Source organism: Oculina patagonica, chromosome 3, assembly GCF_052425735.1.
Source record: "Oculina patagonica isolate OP01 chromosome 3, crgOcupat, whole genome shotgun sequence".
In the NCBI taxonomy this organism is placed as follows: Eukaryota; Metazoa; Cnidaria; class Anthozoa; order Scleractinia; family Oculinidae; genus Oculina; species Oculina patagonica.
In genome coordinates this window covers 21,342,497-21,360,971 of record NC_135760.1, presented here as the reverse complement: position 1 = coordinate 21,360,971, position 18,475 = coordinate 21,342,497, and the positions used below count along the sequence as shown (strand labels likewise).

Below are 18,475 nucleotides of genomic sequence, written 5' to 3'. Positions count from 1 at the left end.
TATTGGTGAAACAGCATGCAACCTGGAGGTTCGCGTCAACAAGCATTCAGATGTTAATGGGCAGTCGGAGCCAGCTAAACACATAAAGAAACACCCAAATCACAAGTTCTCATGGGAAGTTCTAAACACCGCTCATTCATGGATGAATAGGAGAATAAATAATAAAAGAAGCGTTTTATATCGCACGCTTCCATCCAGAACTTAACAAACAAGTCCAATCATTTGACCTAACCTTGTTCCCCATGGGAACTGGTATTACGTAACGAAAAGAGCCTAAACTATAAAAACACCCAGCATTTTACTCTGATGATGATCAAATAGATCGAAAACATTCAGTGATATTTTAACAGCTTTTAAACCTCAATTTGTACTAGTTCGACTACATTACCTCGCTTGTGTTTCAAGCTCTCTTGCTTTCTCCTCAGCTGTAGAAAGACGTAGACAAATACCAATAAAGCAAAGTAGTTATACTAAACAATTTTAACGCATGTTGTATGAGACAACTTTCAAAACGAAAACGTGCGTGGGACAGTTTTTACCTATTTTAGCCTCGCGGTCAGCCTTCTCACTCTCCTTCTCGGATCTCGTCTTGAACCGTTTCGACGTGAATTGGTAACACCTTTAAAGGTAAGAGTTCAAAAACCACTGTAAGAATACTGAGTTGAGGATCACCACATGGCCGTGGCTCGAACGATACTCCAAAATCAGAAGTCCGCTGGGAAGGATTAGAACCCAAGCACTCTAGTGTGCTTGCGGCTGGATTTCACTTCTTAGTGCAGAAATGGGTTCCAGTCTTTCAGCGGACTTCTGATTTGGAGTATACATTCTAGTCATGATCGTCACCAAATTCTAGGCTTTTTAACCAGACGGCCGAATAGATAAGGTTGGTCTAACTTGTAAAATCGATGTCCAGGGGCAAAAAATGGCTTTTTAACGAGCAGGCCGTAAGGACGAAGGCGTCCCGCTGTAGTTCTCACCGTTGAAAAAGACAGCACAGGAGATTATCTTTTAGCAATCATCGCGAGAATTACACAAGCTATTATGACTATCATGATTACCAACGCAACTTACTTGGGTTTGAATAATGAAGCTGTCAGTCTCTTAGTCTGTACCTTTTTGTTCTGATGGAATATACACATAAAAAAGAATCAACAATAATGTGAATGGGGCGACAATCGCAACTGACAAAGAACACGTTCGTACCTGGATGTAAATTTTCATTCGAGGATCCAAGTACAAAATTGCAGTGTAGGCCCTAAAGGAATTCCACTCAGGCATGGCCCTAATAGAAAACAACAGGTGAAAGATTTACTTACAATAATATATACTAGGAGAAACTCAAAAGGGGTTGAAACGTGTAACGCGCGTTTACAGCGTTTGAATATTCAAGTACCATATTTGGAACACGAAGAATTTGTACGCGATTGCTTTATACACGTAACGACACACGAAACAACATTTTCAACTTTGCGGTAAGTTACTTGAATTTCGACCTAAACGCCGTTAACTACTTACAGAAACTAAAGAAACTCATTAAGTGTATCCAAGTGAAGTTTCCCAGTCTACTGGATGACGATGAAACAAGAATTTAACCAAATTTTACTTTATTCAACCAAGCTTGATCAAAATCAAGATTACGCCATTTAACATGACTAGCGTGCGCTGTGAAATTAATCGAAATATTGCAATTTTGATTGGCTTAGTTTTATCTCGTGATCTCCAAATATGGTACTTAATGGAAACGAAAATGCAAACGCTTTGTACAGTACGAATCATAGGGAGTTACACGTTTCAATCCTTATGAGTTTCTGATACTTGTCGTAATCAAAGATTAGGGAATGCATTAGGGGATGTGTCCTATTTGTTTTGGTTGACACGGTAAAGGGAGGTGATGTATTGTCAGAAACGCTCTCAATAAAATTCTGGATGATTATCTAAATGCCTAATTGCGGTTATACGAATTTGAAAATGCAACCCTGGTTATAATATAGACCGCAAACTGATCCAAACGACGTAAGCTACCAAAAAATAAACAAAATGGATAAAGGTGTTCTTTTAGCTCCTCACGCAATTTTTTGAGGGAAGATTGCGTGCCAAGCCAAAAGAGTGAGTGAATTTCACAAGATAAAACCCACTTGAAGAACTAGTTCAATCCTGATTTACAACAAAAGAAGTGCAGCTTTCTTGCAACCCAAAAAAGGCAGAAAAGTGCACCACGAATGCAAAGTTGTGAAAAGATGTAACGCTGATGTCCCAAGATGATCACCCAACATCTTCCAAAAATTAGCAATAATCAGCGAAAAGGTCGGAAGAATTTTGAAGACCATCCCCAAGGCTTACCAACATCATCAGACGATTTCCATGATTTTGGACTGCTGTTAACACATCCCAAGTTTTGAATTTTATTCCAAATCTTAGTAATAAAAAAAGTGATCAAGAGGAGCTCTCAGGTTAACACGTACTTGTCGTAATCCGCCACGTTCTCTCCAGCGTAAGGGTCCGCCATCTTGATGTCATAAGGGTCACTGACTACCTGTATATTTTATGGCATTGATGATATAAGTACAAAGGATACATACCAGAACAGTAACAGGCAAACACCAGACAGTCGAGAAATCAACAGTGCATGTGCATTACATAAGAAAACGTCATGCTACACGGCATTATTTAAGTTCCCCCAGCCAGGGGGTGGGGGTGCCTCGCCTAAGGACCCCTTAACTAGGGGAGGAGGGATGGAGGGAGGGGGTATGGTAGGAGGAACGCACGAAAGGAGGGAGCGGGGGAAGGAGGGGGGGAGGAGGGGAGGGAGGGGTGGAAGGGAGGGGAAGAGGGAGGGAAGGACGAACGGTAGTAGGAACGGAGGAAAGAAGGGGTAGGAATAAAAGAAGGGTTTTTTTTCCCTCCGTTTCAAAGAGAGGCCTTCTTTCATTACTTAAAATGTGAAAATGATGCAATTACGTGAGCAGTGCTGCAGCGTACGTCATGCTTATTACAAAGTCACAGACTAACACTGGGCTAGGGAATTCGTATTTTTTTCTACCTGTACCACTTTAAAGTAGAGCTCATAAAATAATAGAAAAATATCATGCAGAGTCTGTAGAGAATGATTGTTTTAAGAAGTGCTTGTGTAAGACCATCATCCAGGAGAAACCGAAGACGTTGGGCACGACGTTGCCTTCCTTTAAGTACCACACGTAATGAAAAATAACATCAAGTCCACAAGAGGTGTTTGCTCAGTGTTAGGGGTTAAAAGCACAAGTTAATTAAAATATTTTAAGGTTTAATCTTATCTATTCTTATCTTAAAACTTTATTGAATGCAAAGTAAATTGCTATTTTCTGCAACGGAGGTCATCTTACACTTACATCAAGTTCTGGCTCGCCGTTGTCCATGAGCTTTAAATTATACACAACAACAAGTGTTCCTGACAAAGAAAGAACCAAAGGTCTCGCGAGTTAATCAAGTCATGAAAACAGTGCGATTTTACAAGATGAACAGTTAAACAGACAAAGGACGTTGTATTTCGACAGTCTTCACCTTTTGGTCCAATTTTATTAAACTGCTCAAACAGCTGCAGTTCCGTCTTAAACGGCGAGTACTTTAAGATCAAGTTTGTTTCGATCTGGTGCTGTGAATAAGAAAAAAAAAAACACAGTGACGTTAAACATGACAAGATAGTTAATGGCATTGAGAAACTAACGTTGTAGATTCTTAAAGGAACAATGCTTACTTTATCCATTTCACGCTTCGATTTCGCCAGAGGTTTATTGGTGGACGCCTCCCAGGAAGGCATTGGCACTACAACCTTTCCACAAAGAGATATAACGGTTAGGTTTATCATTGAAAACAAACAAGAAACAGATCGAAATGCAACGTAATCTTTGATGACTAAATTGAAACTGTTATATTTACAGTACTAAAGAAACAGCTTTTTAAATTTATAGTAAAGAAGCTAAATGCTAAGTTTTTAGACATTTGTTTAAATACAGTATTAAAGAATCAAAACAGGTTTTTTTCCATCAAGACTCACTTCTTCAATCTTCTCGCGTTCATGAAATGTCCTCGAAAGGAACAGGCAGCTCATGGTGTTACCCCTGCAAAGAAAAACAGCAAACAGTTAATGAAGTGGGTTGTTCAAGGTAGTAGAGAAGTTAAACAGCCATTACATGACCATTTTTGGATGCCATTCTCCGCAGAGTTCTGTCGTAAAAGTTTTTACAAGCGCGCAGTGTCAAAGCTTAACCATACAAAGCGCACTTACTTTTTCGTGAACAGTATCATGTCTTTCCCAATACGCATCGTGCCTCTGAAACGTGAAAAAGGTAATTTCTGCATCAACAACAACAACCACTACTGAAGAAGTCTAAAAACCAAATGGATAGTTGAAAGCATTCTAGAGTAGTATCAACTAAACAACAACACTCACGATTTCAGCCCGTTGCCATATTGTCCTATCATTCTTGAGTCCACGCTACGCTTGACTGATCGTCCAAACTGGACCACATTCGCAACTTCCGCTGCAAACAAAGCAAAGTAATCTATTTGTTAATTACTGCACGAGACTTCATCTCGCCTCTGATTAAACATTTCAGAAGTATTTCTAGCGTTCCGTTTAAAAGGGATTCTCTGCAATTGTCTTAATACTGTAAAAGCTATTTTTATAGTACTGTTTCTTGTTCAGATCGTATCATTCCGTCGTATTCTTTTTGGAAGTCTAACAAAATTATTCACGGTAACATCGCAGTGTCGGCGATTTTGCTCTTCTATCAGAGATGTGAGTGACTTTCCGACAAATCAACTTGATGTTTCGCGAAACTTTTCGTGGCGTAGGAAAACTCGCCTAACAGCGTTTGGATCACAAAAAAATACTAAAAGCGTGACTGTTAAATACACCACAAAAGCCAGGGGGGTCTTGTTAAACTGTGTTATTTGACATTATTATTACAGGCACACACAGCCCGCCTTATACCATCAAGGTTCCACTATTATTAATCAACAACTTACATGGGTCCATGCCATCTCCGTCGTCACGAAAACATAAGATGAACTTGCCTCTGCAGGACTCGCACGGCTCTGTAAACATGAGAAATTGAAACATCGCCATCACCAATAAGTTGGTAAAACACTCAAGGTACGAAGACAGTTCCACTAAGCTACTGTTACGTGTATTTACTACTACTCATGTTTAAAACATTCGTCTTGTCTAATTCCAGTCCCGGGCTTATTGCAGGCAGTAGTCGGGCATTAACTATCTTGAGCGGAAACATTTTCGTTGTGGCAGCGTAGCAGCATAAGGGGCCAAATCACCGCAGTTTTGGTTTTGGTGTTGGTCGAGGGGAGGGGCCGGTGGCGTGGGCACGAATTCCATGGGATTATCGCGTTCTGATCTTCTCGCGCGGTAGCCACATCACTGTGTTTTATTTTCTAGGGGCGGGGGGATAGGCCCTAATTCCTCCCGTCGTTGGGTTCCGACTTTCTATCGCGGTATCTTCCTATATGCAGGGCGTACGTGGCCACATCATCACGTTGGGGGTGAACAGGGTGGGGAAGAAGAGGGATTGGTTAAATTTCTCGTCAATCATCTTTAGTTGTACAAACGCAACGGCGACATGACTTCTATTCAAATCGAGAGAATTCACAGCAGTTTCTTAGCATATTCCTGTATTCTAAAATGCGTGGGAACTACGGCATGGAAGCGAGGCAAAGTTGTGATAGGCAGGACTGTTCGTAGTTTTAGAAGTACTTGCTAAGACGTGATTTCTGATCTTTGACATGTCCATCAAAGAACTTCTTATACCCTCACAAGTTGCTCCGTTGCAGAGGGTCTGCTCCGGTATTGCGGAGGTTATTAGTTGAAGCTTAACTTTTTTTCGAGGTGTTGTTTGCAACTTTCTTTACTTTGTAACTGCGAAGAACTCCTCTTTAATTTTTTCGCCCATGGCTCACGCGATTTACTTCAAATGTATAGTTATGTGTTAACCATTTTACAGGTATAACAAGAACTTGGAAATTGACCGGTGACTTTATAGCTCAGTGGTAGACCGTTTTGCTCTGGTATCGGAAAGGTCGTGGGTTCGAATTCCAGGCTTTTTCCCACTGTCACTTTTTTCCACTGTCATTTGATTGTGCGATATACACAAAGTCATTCACAAGTTGATTTGCTTGCAAGGTCTTTCTGGTTTCTCTATAATAATGTAGTCAAAAGAAGTTAAGTATGGGAAATAAAATCGTCTGCGAGTGCTCAGGAAACGAAGGGTGTTCCAAGTAATCTCCTTTCCGACGAGATATTGTATAGAGATCTCCGAACGCGGGGCTCTTGGATATTCGAAAACGTTTGGGACCAGGCACGCAATGTTTTAGGACGAGGCAGCATTTGGTCAGGTTTCTTTATCAAGTTTCGCCTATTTCATCTCTGATGCTTTTTATCCCAACTTCGCCAATTTCAACCTTTGTTTTGCCTTTTCCACTCTAACTTTACTGTACGCCAAGTTCTTGGAATTACTTCTCCAATTCATCTCCGTATTTCCATGGACTCCACACATTTGATAGCCCAGGTTTGGCTGCCATGATGCAGCATTAACTTAACCGTTAGCAAGTACTTAGCCCTCTTTTACACATTCGATACCTCGATATTATAATCAATTTAAAACGTTGCTTCCGACAGGCTCGACTTGGATGCGTTGATTTTGCTTTTGCGTCAATTTTGTCTATTGCATCGATAGAGAGAGAAATCGATGTTTTCTTCTGGGTCAATTTTCTTTCCTTCATCAATTTTGTTTTCTTCTGCGTCCGTTTTTCTTTGTCTTGCGTTAGTTTTTTCTTCGTCTGCTTCACTGTTCACTCAGTCATCAGTCTATTCAAAAGAGTGCGGATATGCGTGAAAAGCTTCGATTTAAAAGGTGGGTTATTACTTGCCAATGTGGAAACGCGAATACAAAACTCCCTTCACTAGAAAGTGACCAATGCATGCGCCTCGTGAACTCTGCACGTCATCTCAGTGTCGCATCGAATCACGCAATTCGTTAAAACGTGACGGGGAAGTGGTTGTACTATAAAAGCATCCAACTTTCGCGTAACTTTTCTTTGACTGTAAACTCTGAGAAATACGCCTACGTCAAGGAAGACTTCTAACGTGCTTCATCTTGTTTGGAATATAATCTCTTCACACGAAAATTCTGATCGTCTTTTTGTCGACTGTTGATTGGGGGAACTGCGAGTTTGTTAGATATGGTCATCGATGAAATGGGACTTGTGCTGGTGACTGAAGCCGATGTTCTCTGCCTAGCAGCGCCATCCATATAATTTGACTTTTCCATTCCATTATCTCTTTCTGCTTGACCATTGTTTGGTGTCTAATTCAACCGAGGTTGTTATCGATGAGGAAGATATGCAGCACCAAGGCTGCTCAAAGGTAAAATATTGTTAACTTGAGCCAAGCAGATTTCTGTGATTTGAGGTCCTCACAAGGTTATCAGTGTAGCCATAGAGTAAACAAATCACTTTTGAAAACAGAAGCGCTTGATTAGAAATGTGGAAAGAATTGTAAAAGCAATCTCCATTCTGATCACTTTGTAGGGTGGATTTAAAATCTACTGAGTCGAACACAGAAACATTAGATGGCTTTTCCTAAAATACAAGATCCTATCACAAATCAATGCCTTCAGTGAATGATTTTCAATATCATTCAATAAAATGTGGTTTAAAGTACAATAAGAAGCAATTTATAACCAATTTTAAAACAGCATTTCAGAACCAAGCATCGTTTAGGGAAAATATTCTGGTCACGTATTCACAACTGATGTTTAATTCCACATAAATAACAACTCTCTTTAGAAAAAGACTAATGAGAAAGAAAAGGAAAGACCTCGTCAAATGAACCATCAGGTCAATATGATAAAAACATTTTACCTCTTGTAATCATCTTGTGCAACCACAGTGACAAGACCCGGGTACTTATTGGTTATAACTTGTAAGATCAAATACTTTCGCAATAAATAAGGAAACCACTAGAAGAACAAAACCAAAACGATCAATGATCACTTTTACATCGAATTTGAACAAGAGATAGTTGCTGCTGGTGGCATTTCCTATGGAACAAGCTCTGGCCACAAAGTGATGCCATCTTGATTATTATAAATGGGAATCCTTGGAAATTTCAAACAAGTGTTGGACATAGATGATTTTTCTAAGAAATCAGCTACACAGGATAGACACATGTCCGCAAGTGGTTCTGGGGACATGCTTCCCAAAAATAAGACAACTGCAAAGGAACTTCTGAAGAGGGGAGGGGGGAGGGGTACAATTACCTCATCCCTCCCCCTGGATACAGCTACATATGTATGATTTATCATGAAGGGAACACGAAGCTATTGGATGCCCTGCCTAGTCCTCAAGAGTGATCAAGCTCCAATTTCTCTTAACCTTCTTGTGTCAGATTCAAGAAGGCAGGTTATGAGAATTCAGAGTCTAATCACTGCAGGAAAAAAATGACTTTTCTTAAAACCCAAGGTTTCTGAGATCTGTCAAACAAGAGGCATCAAAAGCAACAGGGAGAGTTCTGATGCTGACCATATGACTAAAAACAAAAGAAGTGATAATAAAGAGAGAATTTGACTACATTAGACACCCTGAGCCCCACCGGGAGCTGTCACTAGTGCAGTAAACAAAAGCTAAGGTGGGCTTTTACTTTACAACAAAATAGAAGTGAAAAAATTTGGTTCCACAGAACAGTCAACTCCCGCCTTGTGGACACCATGCTATTACAGAGGCCCCATCATTACAGATAGGATTTGAAGTCACGGCGAATAAGAATTATTGAAAATAACTTCCACTGCTACTGACTTTAGCAAGAGAACGGGAACATCAGTTGATGACGACGCGCGCATTAAAACTACCCATATATGGGTAGTGCGTGCATAAAAACACCCATGCCCATACATACATACAAAAAATGCCCATACATGGGCATTTTTAATGCACGCGCTGTCGTCAACTGACGTTCCCGTTCTCTTGCTAAATCTGTCTTTTCTCTATTGCAGACACCAGCTAGTAGTCCTGAAGGTGTCTGTTATAGTGAGAGTTGATTGTACATGTACACATAATGAGCATGCAGCAGAAAAAATTACAAGCTGCATACAAAAGTATATGTAGTGCAACATGTTATATCATTGTCTGTGTTTGGCTCCAATGTTGTTTACAGGATATGTAAGGCAACATAGTTTTTTTTTAATGAGAAGATAAAGCATTTTGGTAAATTTGTCCATGGCATGTCTCATATGACAAGTTTTGCAATCCAATTTAAACTAAAGCTTACTTCGAACAACAGGATGGGCTATGTTTTCCCCCCCCCCCCCCCTGTACATCCTGTCATGACAAAAATGTCATTATTGCAACATTTTGCCAGTTTCCCTTGAAATTGTCTAAGTGAATATGCTGCCAAAAACATTCAGATAATTTCAAGAGACTGGTCTTAATAAAAACTAACAATATCACATCACTGATATAAGCTCAAGACAATACATCAGTCAAATAAATAATGGTATCTACCAGTTATCAATGGTTACCAATATTCAGTGGTGATAAGAATTTAAAAGAAACACAAAGAAAATGGCTACAGTATTCTATCTACATGTAAGAGCATTTTTGACTTCTACCTTTAATCCAAAAAAGTCAAAAAACTTCTGTATAAGGTGAAACTCAAATAATCATAACAAGACCCATCATGTATAATGGTAGAAATCAACATGGTATATGGTCAGTGGATGGGATGTACTAAACCCAACATTTTTTTTAAACAATGCAGAGAGAAATGAAGTCAATGTCTACTTAAAAAAAATGATATTATGTTAAAAGAGCAAAACAGAGAGTAGCAGGGTAAGAGCTAAGCAAATTCACACTTTTTATAGGTCATCTGTGCCCAAGTCATGATCAAAACAAAGAACTTATCACAAAAATAGATAAATGTGTCAGAATGCATTGACAGTTTTCTGGGCAACACAATTGCCTTACCAAGAAACAGGTTTTAGCAGCAATAAACATAGAAAATATACCAAACCTAATTAAAATGCTGGAAAAATAACCAAGGCTTGAAAGTCACATGATTAATAAATAACACAGCAACAAAGCCTTACTGACAAAAGAAATAGGTTAACATAACAATACATGTGCCTCTCACTCAAAGTGAGTCAAAGCACTATTCATGACAGGTGCAAAGGAAAACATTAACAGAAACACTGTCAAATAATCTTATGGAAGCACAAAACAATCTTTTAAAAAATATTTTTAAAATATTATATAAACTTAACTACATAAAGGTAAAGTCTTTATTTAACGAGGGTAGCACTAAAATAGCATAAAAACACTAACAAACCAGTTAACAAACCAAACTATCAAACTTAACTGCTAAACAAGAAGAAAGGGTAATGATAGGAGCTAAAATATACTAGCATAACTGTAATTAGCTATACTGTAGCTACAACAAATGTTACATGTATAGTTATTATTTGAAAAAAAAAGTGTCTATATGTAAAAAAAGATTTAAGTGTTAAAGATCATATACTATACATCAACTGACCTAAAAAAGTTAATGTTTAAATACTTTGACACTCACTGTTGTAGCTAAGCAGATACTGCCAGCTAGTGAATGAAAGCTTGGGTGCATGTCAAAAAATATCAAAGACCTTATCGGGCTCGAAAACTGATGGGTTTGTTGAATCACTGAAATTCTGGCAACCAGTGCTTAGCTTCACCTCAAGTAAAGGAATAAATTCAGCTTCAAAACTATTACAGAATGCTAATCAACGTGCATCCTGATCCATAAATTAAAAATTCAACCTCCCTTAGAGGGAGGGATTCATAAATACAATGGAAAGAAACTGTACTTCAGTTATCTTTACAGTTCACTATTTTGAGTATGTAAAACCACTTGACTGCCATGAAAGATATAAACAATGATAATATTCAGAATATTTAACATAAATAATCTTATGAAGCTTATTCTCTTCAGGCATATGGTTTCTGTTTTTATTTATTGTTAGTATTATTTTTTTATGTTTACATCCCATGAAGCTTGTTTACCAACCTGTATAAATGTCAATCTTCTGAGAGGTAGCATCTCTAGAAAAAAAAAAATCATACAACAAAAATAAACTCTAAATAAACTGATGTCAGAATCAATGACTGGATCTGCTAAATTTGCAAATGATAATGAAGTCAATACTATCAATAATGCAGGTGATGTACTCCCTATATTTATCTTGAGTCTTAGTCAATTATTTGAATGTTATAATCACTTTGGCAGACAAGATAAAGGGACAAAAGTGTGCCAAGATCACTGTCAAAATTTAACAATACTCTCCTCATAACAGAAAATCTAAACAACGAGGCGTGTAATTTCCGTTCGTTTAGGATTCTCAGCTGTGGGTTTTATCATTTAAAGAGGTGAAGGCCGACCTCTCTTTACAACATAAATATACTTGTCAAATATGTCGGCGAAGGAAACAGTAAACCGCTAAAAGCAGGGGGATGTCGTGATATCAGATGTTAGTAAAGCTTACTCGTTGATTTTCGGGTAGTCTTACACTTGAATACACAGCGAAAGGGCTCTCACGATGAACTTGCTTGAATAAGCATTTCAAAAAGCGATCGACAGTTCATACCTTGCGTTGTCCACTAATTCAGCCAATGCTCCGAACAGAAATTCGTGTGTAGTGCTGGTTGATAGAAATGAAGAATGAGTTAAGATTACAGGGTTTTACACTCCAAGCACTAAAATTACACTCAAGTAGCTGGAGGGCAAGAAATTTGCATTAAGTTATACGCACCATGAGTCGCTGAAAGTTGCTGACTTGAGGGTTTTAGTAATTTGATCGCAGATTTCGTGGTTAAGAAATTTGTATTCTGCCCCAAACAGCACGGACTGTTTTCAGTTTATTTCTGGCTAACGTGGAACGTATCAGGAACTTTACTTTGCGAAGTTATTCGTGTTTATCGGCCACGCTTTAATTAGTCGATTCTCCCTTGGCGCGCATTAAATGGTCAAACATGTGCGTGCATATACGCTCACAAACGATCTAAATACCCTTACACACGGCCTCGAAAACTTGGTCAAGGTGAGTGGTTCGCTAACAATAAAGAGACGGCAAACTTTTGTCGTAGCTACCTGTTTGTGTGCAGATAGTCATAGGTCAGTTGTGCCCTACGAAGCGACGAATAATTTCCACCGCTTGTCATTTCGTCGTCGCGGCAGTTTGGACTTCACCTCGCGTCACCAATACTTCAGTCTCCTTCGCTTGAAAAGCGCACAATGGGTCCCATCCACAGATTACTCCACCTCTCTAAAATTCAAAACAAACCTGTTGGCTCTGAAATGGGGGCGTCACTAACAACACTAAACAAGCTCGCTGGCTGCAGCCCCAAAACTTCGCACTGACAACAAGGAGGTCGCGCTGCAAAAATGCATGGCGAACAAGATACATACGGGTGTCAAAACCAGTAAAACGTGACTCTCATGCGCGCGAAAGCAGAGAGTTGTCGGCATTTAATTGGTTAATATGCTCAGAATTGACAGCACTATTGTCTTTTCTCAAATCTCATTGGCTTCTTTTGAAGATGACGCAATCGCGTTTTGATGCCGCACCCGCCATTGTGTCAAATATTTCGTTTTGCGGCCATTTCATGATCGCACAACGGTTCAATTGTGTGCAAGATTGTTCCATTTTAGCCTCATTTCTGCTTGCTAGTAGCGCAAAGAAGTATAGGAATGAAACACTCGTTGGGAGTGAACCGACTGGAGTCGAAATTTGGGTTTGATAAGCCGGGATAACGAATTTTGTTCGCCCGGATTGAAATCCGAGATGAAAACGGTAAGATTGTATTGTTCATCGATTCTTGTTTGCTTGACATATGCGAGGTCCTTTTCAGATTGTTGTGTCGATATTTCTTTGCGAGACTATACAAAGAATAACATAACCTGTGTAAAACTGTTGTTGGTCGTTTGTGTTTGAGAGAGAGAGAGGGAATTGATCGCAAGGTTATGTGGCGAACACGACAAAGCGAAAGTTTCCTTTGTGTGTGTTTGTTTAAGATATTGGTTTCGCATATTAATGAGCATAAAAAGCTAGAGTTGAACACCTGGTTGCTTCAAGGAGTGATAGCTTTTATTACGTCCACTGTTGAATAACGTTTCGACTATCTAGCTTTAGCGTCAAAATTTATAACATGTTATTTACATCCTGTACCTTTCATACGCGTACGTACAGCAAACTATATTAATAAAACTCGTATCTGTCTGAGCAAGTGCCGCTTTCGCTTTCGAGAGCACAATATACTTTGACCCCCGTTGACTGTAAGTCGGGCTTATTAAGCGTTCCTGCACGTAATGTCTCAAACTGCTAGAATGTTCTTTAAGTTAGAACAGTGTTGTAAGCAGAAAAATCATTGTGTCTTAATAACTATGCGACTACACACCCTCTAATTAAAAACAGTTATGAGGTATTTATTATGCGTATTTAATAAACCTTAGCCGCAAGGCAGAAGAATTTATGGCTAGTATTTTTGGACGTTTGCCCTTAATTGTAGCGGCTTTTCCAAAGATTTAAATGCTAGTAATTTTCATAAGCTTGATCGCTTTGATCTGTAAGATTTGAAAGAACGTCACTGTTTGATCAAGACACAGCGCGTTCAAGCGTGCATATCACGTGATTCCTACTCTAAAAGACTGTTAAAATGAAACTGAAAGGGGTGTTTGGTGTTTTCCCCGTCCCAGATTAATTCAGAACCTCCAAGAAAACGAATGGTGTTTCTTGCAAGAAAGTGAAAGCACTGATAAGACTGGAAAATGACGACAGACACTTTCTGTTTCGATGAGGGTGGCACACCGCAGGTAGAAATATTTCCTGTCGGCACTTCAAAGTAGGCGTAAAGTTCGCGTTTGTTAGTTTTAAAATAGAAACATGAATAAATAAATAAAACAGGATGTTCCTGTCTCTCCACAGTCTGTTGCCCATGAACTTTGATCAGTTGTTATGGGCTTTCTAAGAAAAATGAAACTGCTTTTCTTCTTTCTTCACTCTTTTTTTTTTTAAATTGTCTTTTCTCTGACTTCATGTTACAGACACTGGTGCTGTGTGTTTGCGAGTATAGCTCAAAGACTTTAAGAACAGCAGTTGTAGTTTTTGGTTTCTAATAACAGACTCCTACGGTTGTCGATTCTGTTAAGAGTTGTGTTCTTTTGTAAAACTATATACATAAATTTGTCTTGAATTCATCCCTTAGTAAAATAGCTTTTGTATTGAATCCAGTCTGTATGTTGAATGGTCAAGGTTTTTTTCAAAAGAAAAGGAACACATCCTTTTGCAAAGTCTACCTTAATGAGTGTGAAATTTTGCAAAAGTGGAGTATTCTCCCCGACCTCGTCTAAATCAGATACTTGGCTCACTTCCTTAGTTTATCTCTCTCCTGATTTCTGTTTTGATGTCCCAAAACTTTTTTCCCGCAAGACTGCAGCGTTGGAACATTTCTCTTAAAATTTTCTTTAATTCGCTTTACTCTCTGTCGTTGCTTTCTGTCCCATTTATTCCTTTATCACTAGAGATAGATGTCGAACTGGATTCAGGACCCCCTGGCTCTGTTGGCTATTACCGTTTCCCTTTACTGATGGCCTGAACGAGTTGTTGTATGCGTATGTTAGGATGCCACGTAAATGTATAGGACCGTCGCAGGATGTTCAATAAAAAATATCCTGATCATCTTTTTTGGGGGGAAAACTAACAAGAACCCAAATAATTTCCTAGCGCCATGCAATGCAGTGACGCGCGAACGTTTAGCAAAATGTGTTTCGACAAGCAGATGTTTGAAGTGGAAATTAGCCATTCTGTTTTGTTTTGTTTTCGTTGTTTTTTTTTTTAATAACGCCCCCTCTTATAAAGACTACAACTTCTGGGTGTGCAATTATTAAAAAACATACGGTCGCAAAATGATTTTCGCTAACTTGTAGATGCTATCTTACGAAGCAAACTAGTGTTTCGTAAGCAGATTTTTCTTACGATTTTTGAAGGCATAAAAAGGAACTTAAAGTCAGTTTCTATGAAGATTTTCATATCCATTTAATTAAAAGTCAAGACGAAATAGGCGGCTTTTTGAGATCATTCCCGACAAATTTGATGTTGTGTCTGACCAAAGAGGCGGCTATCTTTAAGAGTAGTTTAATAAGAGCTCAAAACATAGTAGGCGGTTATTTTAGCCCCTCGTGTATGCGAGCTTTGGCAACAGCTACCTTGCAGTGAAACCCCCATGTAGTACCGTAGACATAGCCTTGCAATTCTTTATTTATGGACGCAGCATTTAAACTGTAATTTACATTCTATTGAGGCGTCTATAGCTAATGACGTCTGTCAGTACTTTGAAATGGAAATTCGTTCTAATTGTGAATACTTGTCATGAATAAACTCAAATCTCCTATGTCAGAAACGATGGCCTTTTCTCTTGTTGAAAGCAATACTTGCATTACTGAGTATTATATGGCGGTGCACCGTAAAAATCTTTAATTTATAACGACTGACTAACTGACTTATAATTCGGGCCCCGGTGGACGAAAGAATATCAGAGGCGTTGTGCAGACGGTGACCGTTGAAGTCAGTAAATATGTATAATTGGATGCAAGCAATGAGTACCTTCTAACGTGCGGCTTCCGTTTAAATTTAACCAAGACGTAACTATAGATGGTGTTTCTCGTGCAGAGTGTATTTTTGTGATGGTTTGGGTACTTTCTGCGTGATAAGAAGCTAAAGGTCTAAGTGCTATGGCAAACTTTTGTAAGAGCAGAGTAGAAGGAACACCCAACTGTAACAATATTAGATGACTTGTTTTAAAAATTGATAGAAACCATATTTCCTTTGAGTTATCAGGTTGCGCAGTTTTATAGTTGATTGCTATAATTGCAAATGAAAATTAGGCATTATCCTATCTTGTTTAGGATAATAAGTAAAATCGTCCAGTTAGAACAGGAATGAGTTGATTTTTGTCAACGTGTCGCCTTGATATGAAAATAATTTGAACATCTTCCAACCGAAACCTTTTTTAAATTTATTTTCCTCATAACGGACCTTTGTTAGACACTTCAAAACTGCAAGCTGTTCTTTTGAATAGGACTCCCCAAGGCTTCCGCTTAAATGTAAATTTAAGATTGTAGATACACCATAGCTAAATTCAGGACACAAAGAAGAGAAGTAGTTGAACAAAGAAAACAGAGTTGTGACAAACACTGTAGGTTGCCAATTGTCGAGAGGTGGTAGGATGAATGGAAAAGAAGGCGCTTGCTATTCATTGAGACAGAAAGGAACAGACATCGGCTAATGAGGCGACTTCCAAAGCTTCATTTGCGAATGAATGCCTCAAGACGTCACAAGTCACGTGATAATCAAGGTTCTGGCGGGAAGAGCCATGCGTTCAGGAAGTTACATGAACTTGAGTTTTCCAGGAAAACAAAGAGCGGGGGATTAGGTGATTCAGACAGACGAGCCCATTATCCCTGCTATTGATTTTTGGTTGCGCAACGGAGATTAAACGATGGTCTTTAGATCAACAATGAGGGAAGAATTATGTCCGCGTTTGATACACCTGGCTCTGTTTTTAAAACGACCAAACGATTTTCTTCGTTCGTTTTCTTTATAAATATAAGACGAAAATGAACGCTGGATTTTCTGGTCTGATTAGACGTAGCTGGATTTCCTACAAGCGCTTTACTAAGTTCTTTCTCTTCATGTGTTACTCTTTCTTGGGCTTTTGCTTTCAACAGAAGCGATGGCCGGCACATATTAAATTTAAAAAAAACAGATGTATCTTCCTTCAAACGTTCGTCACCACTCTGATAAATACGAGTAAAGTGTTTTTACAATAAACAAACTTAAAGCTAATAAATAAATTCTGTCCCAGTACCAACACTTAAATGTAGGGTGTTGACTGTTTGGATAATTCTCGATGGTCGACTTTCGTCAACATTGTAGTTACCGTTTTTAAGCAATTTAAAATCATTAGCGTCAGAAGGCCCCGAGCTAAATTACAGTTGACGAAATGAGTTGGCGATACTCACTCCCTTGAAGCGACCAGCCTGGCGATATGTAACGCCCAGTTTCAATTCGTTTATGTTAGGAATTACTTTGTATGTAATAATGAACTGACCTTCTATGTCCCTTTCCTTCTTCTGTAGCACAGACGTCTCTGTCTAACTTATGTTAGGCAGCGTTGCCGCAAGACAAGTACCAAGTGACAGCTTATAGCAAAGGATGGATCTCGTGAAATCAGGCGTCAACTGTTTGTATGGGCTATTTGGAGATGTCAATCATCTGAATTAAAGCAATGTCCCGGATGTGACTGGATCCTCGTATATGCTGTTAGTTGTTTATCGAGATGCCAAATAATTCCTCTGCAAAACGGAGGCAGAGGAAAAAGATGGAGAAGACGATGGAAGATGGTCTTCCCTCGTATGCTACCTCATGTGAGATACATGAAGTAGAGGTTTATTAATTTTATGTCTTTGTGGTTTTGTTTTACTGTCTCTCATTTTGTTCAGTAAAAAAAAATAAAATCCTTTTTCCCTGGTAAGCTAGCCGGCTGTTCTCTATGCTAATTCATTTTGTCAAGAATGAGCTATAACGTTCGATCGGCTTTATATTCCTGCTTTCTCTTTCTCTTTTTTTTTTGGTACAAGAATTATCGATTCCATCGTGTTCTCATTTTACTCCTCAATTTGGTCAATATAGCGGTTTTGCAATTTAAAGTTTATAGTTGATAACCCATTTGTTGTAAACCTGGCATCCATAAAGAACAATTTTAACAGAGGAAAGGTAAGTTAAGGATAATTTGTTCAACGATGAATGTAAACTGTATATCGTGGGTAATTAGGTGGGTCGCAATTGAGAGACAGCACGCGTTAAATAAATAACTTTATTAAACACCGTTCAAGAAACAGGATTGTCAGTTTTAACTAAGTTATTGCCGTGTAGAAAGTTGCAAACGGAGAAATGAAACCGTAAAGGACTGTCGTTTTGCTAGTTTTACGGGCTTTTGTAAGTTTTCTTTTTGTTAATTTTTTTGAGCGAAAGACGAAGAAAATAAAGGTTCGGCTGCTTTTCTGCCATTAGATCACCTGTTACTGTCATATAACAAAACCAGATGTCGCTCTGTCTTTTCGATTCCCTTATAAGGTTCCTTTGCGTCATCATCCTTAGTTGTCATTTCTTGATTGGTTGAATTGTGCCTCTTAATGGGTTGTTGTGTGCGTCAGTAGACAAATTGGTTCCTTTTGACTGACGTTTCCTGCGATAATTGCTTTTAAACACGCTGTGACGCAGGTCGAGCAACTCAAGACGTTTGCACCTGTTTTGGGGAGCTAATGGACTATCCTTTCATGCTGTCATAACAGAGATAATAAACTAGCGTTAACCATTGTGTTTCTTTTCTGCTTATATTTTTTTAA

The 18,475-nt window shown here is 38.8% G+C and overlaps 1 protein-coding gene and 1 long non-coding RNA gene across 2 annotated transcripts in view; one reads left to right on the top strand and one right to left on the bottom strand.

The window, feature by feature from the left end:
* LOC144645503 (ATPase MORC2A-like) overlaps positions 1–12,454 on the bottom strand; it is a 49,268-nt gene extending 36,814 nt beyond the window's left edge. The window contains exons 1-15 of the mRNA XM_078505094.1: positions 12,161–12,454; positions 11,658–11,711; positions 11,081–11,115; positions 5,005–5,073; positions 4,427–4,517; positions 4,262–4,306; positions 4,031–4,094; positions 3,731–3,805; positions 3,538–3,628; positions 3,366–3,424; positions 2,463–2,533; positions 1,204–1,282; positions 1,072–1,121; positions 540–619; positions 389–425 (exon numbers count right to left, since the gene is read on the bottom strand). Of these exons, the coding sequence (XP_078361220.1) occupies positions 389–425; positions 540–619; positions 1,072–1,121; positions 1,204–1,282; positions 2,463–2,533; positions 3,366–3,424; positions 3,538–3,628; positions 3,731–3,805; positions 4,031–4,094; positions 4,262–4,306; positions 4,427–4,517; positions 5,005–5,073; positions 11,081–11,115; positions 11,658–11,711; positions 12,161–12,231 (971 nt within the window). The 5' untranslated portion in view covers positions 12,232–12,454. The remainder of the gene's footprint in view (positions 1–388; positions 426–539; positions 620–1,071; positions 1,122–1,203; positions 1,283–2,462; positions 2,534–3,365; positions 3,425–3,537; positions 3,629–3,730; positions 3,806–4,030; positions 4,095–4,261; positions 4,307–4,426; positions 4,518–5,004; positions 5,074–11,080; positions 11,116–11,657; positions 11,712–12,160) is intronic.
* A 183-nt stretch (positions 12,455–12,637) lies between these two features.
* On the top strand, positions 12,638–17,965 carry LOC144645510 (uncharacterized). The gene is made up of 2 exons (XR_013569292.1): positions 12,638–12,863; positions 17,207–17,965. It is a non-coding gene; the product is annotated as an uncharacterized LOC144645510 (long non-coding RNA).
* Positions 17,966–18,475: the final 510 nt, after the last annotated feature.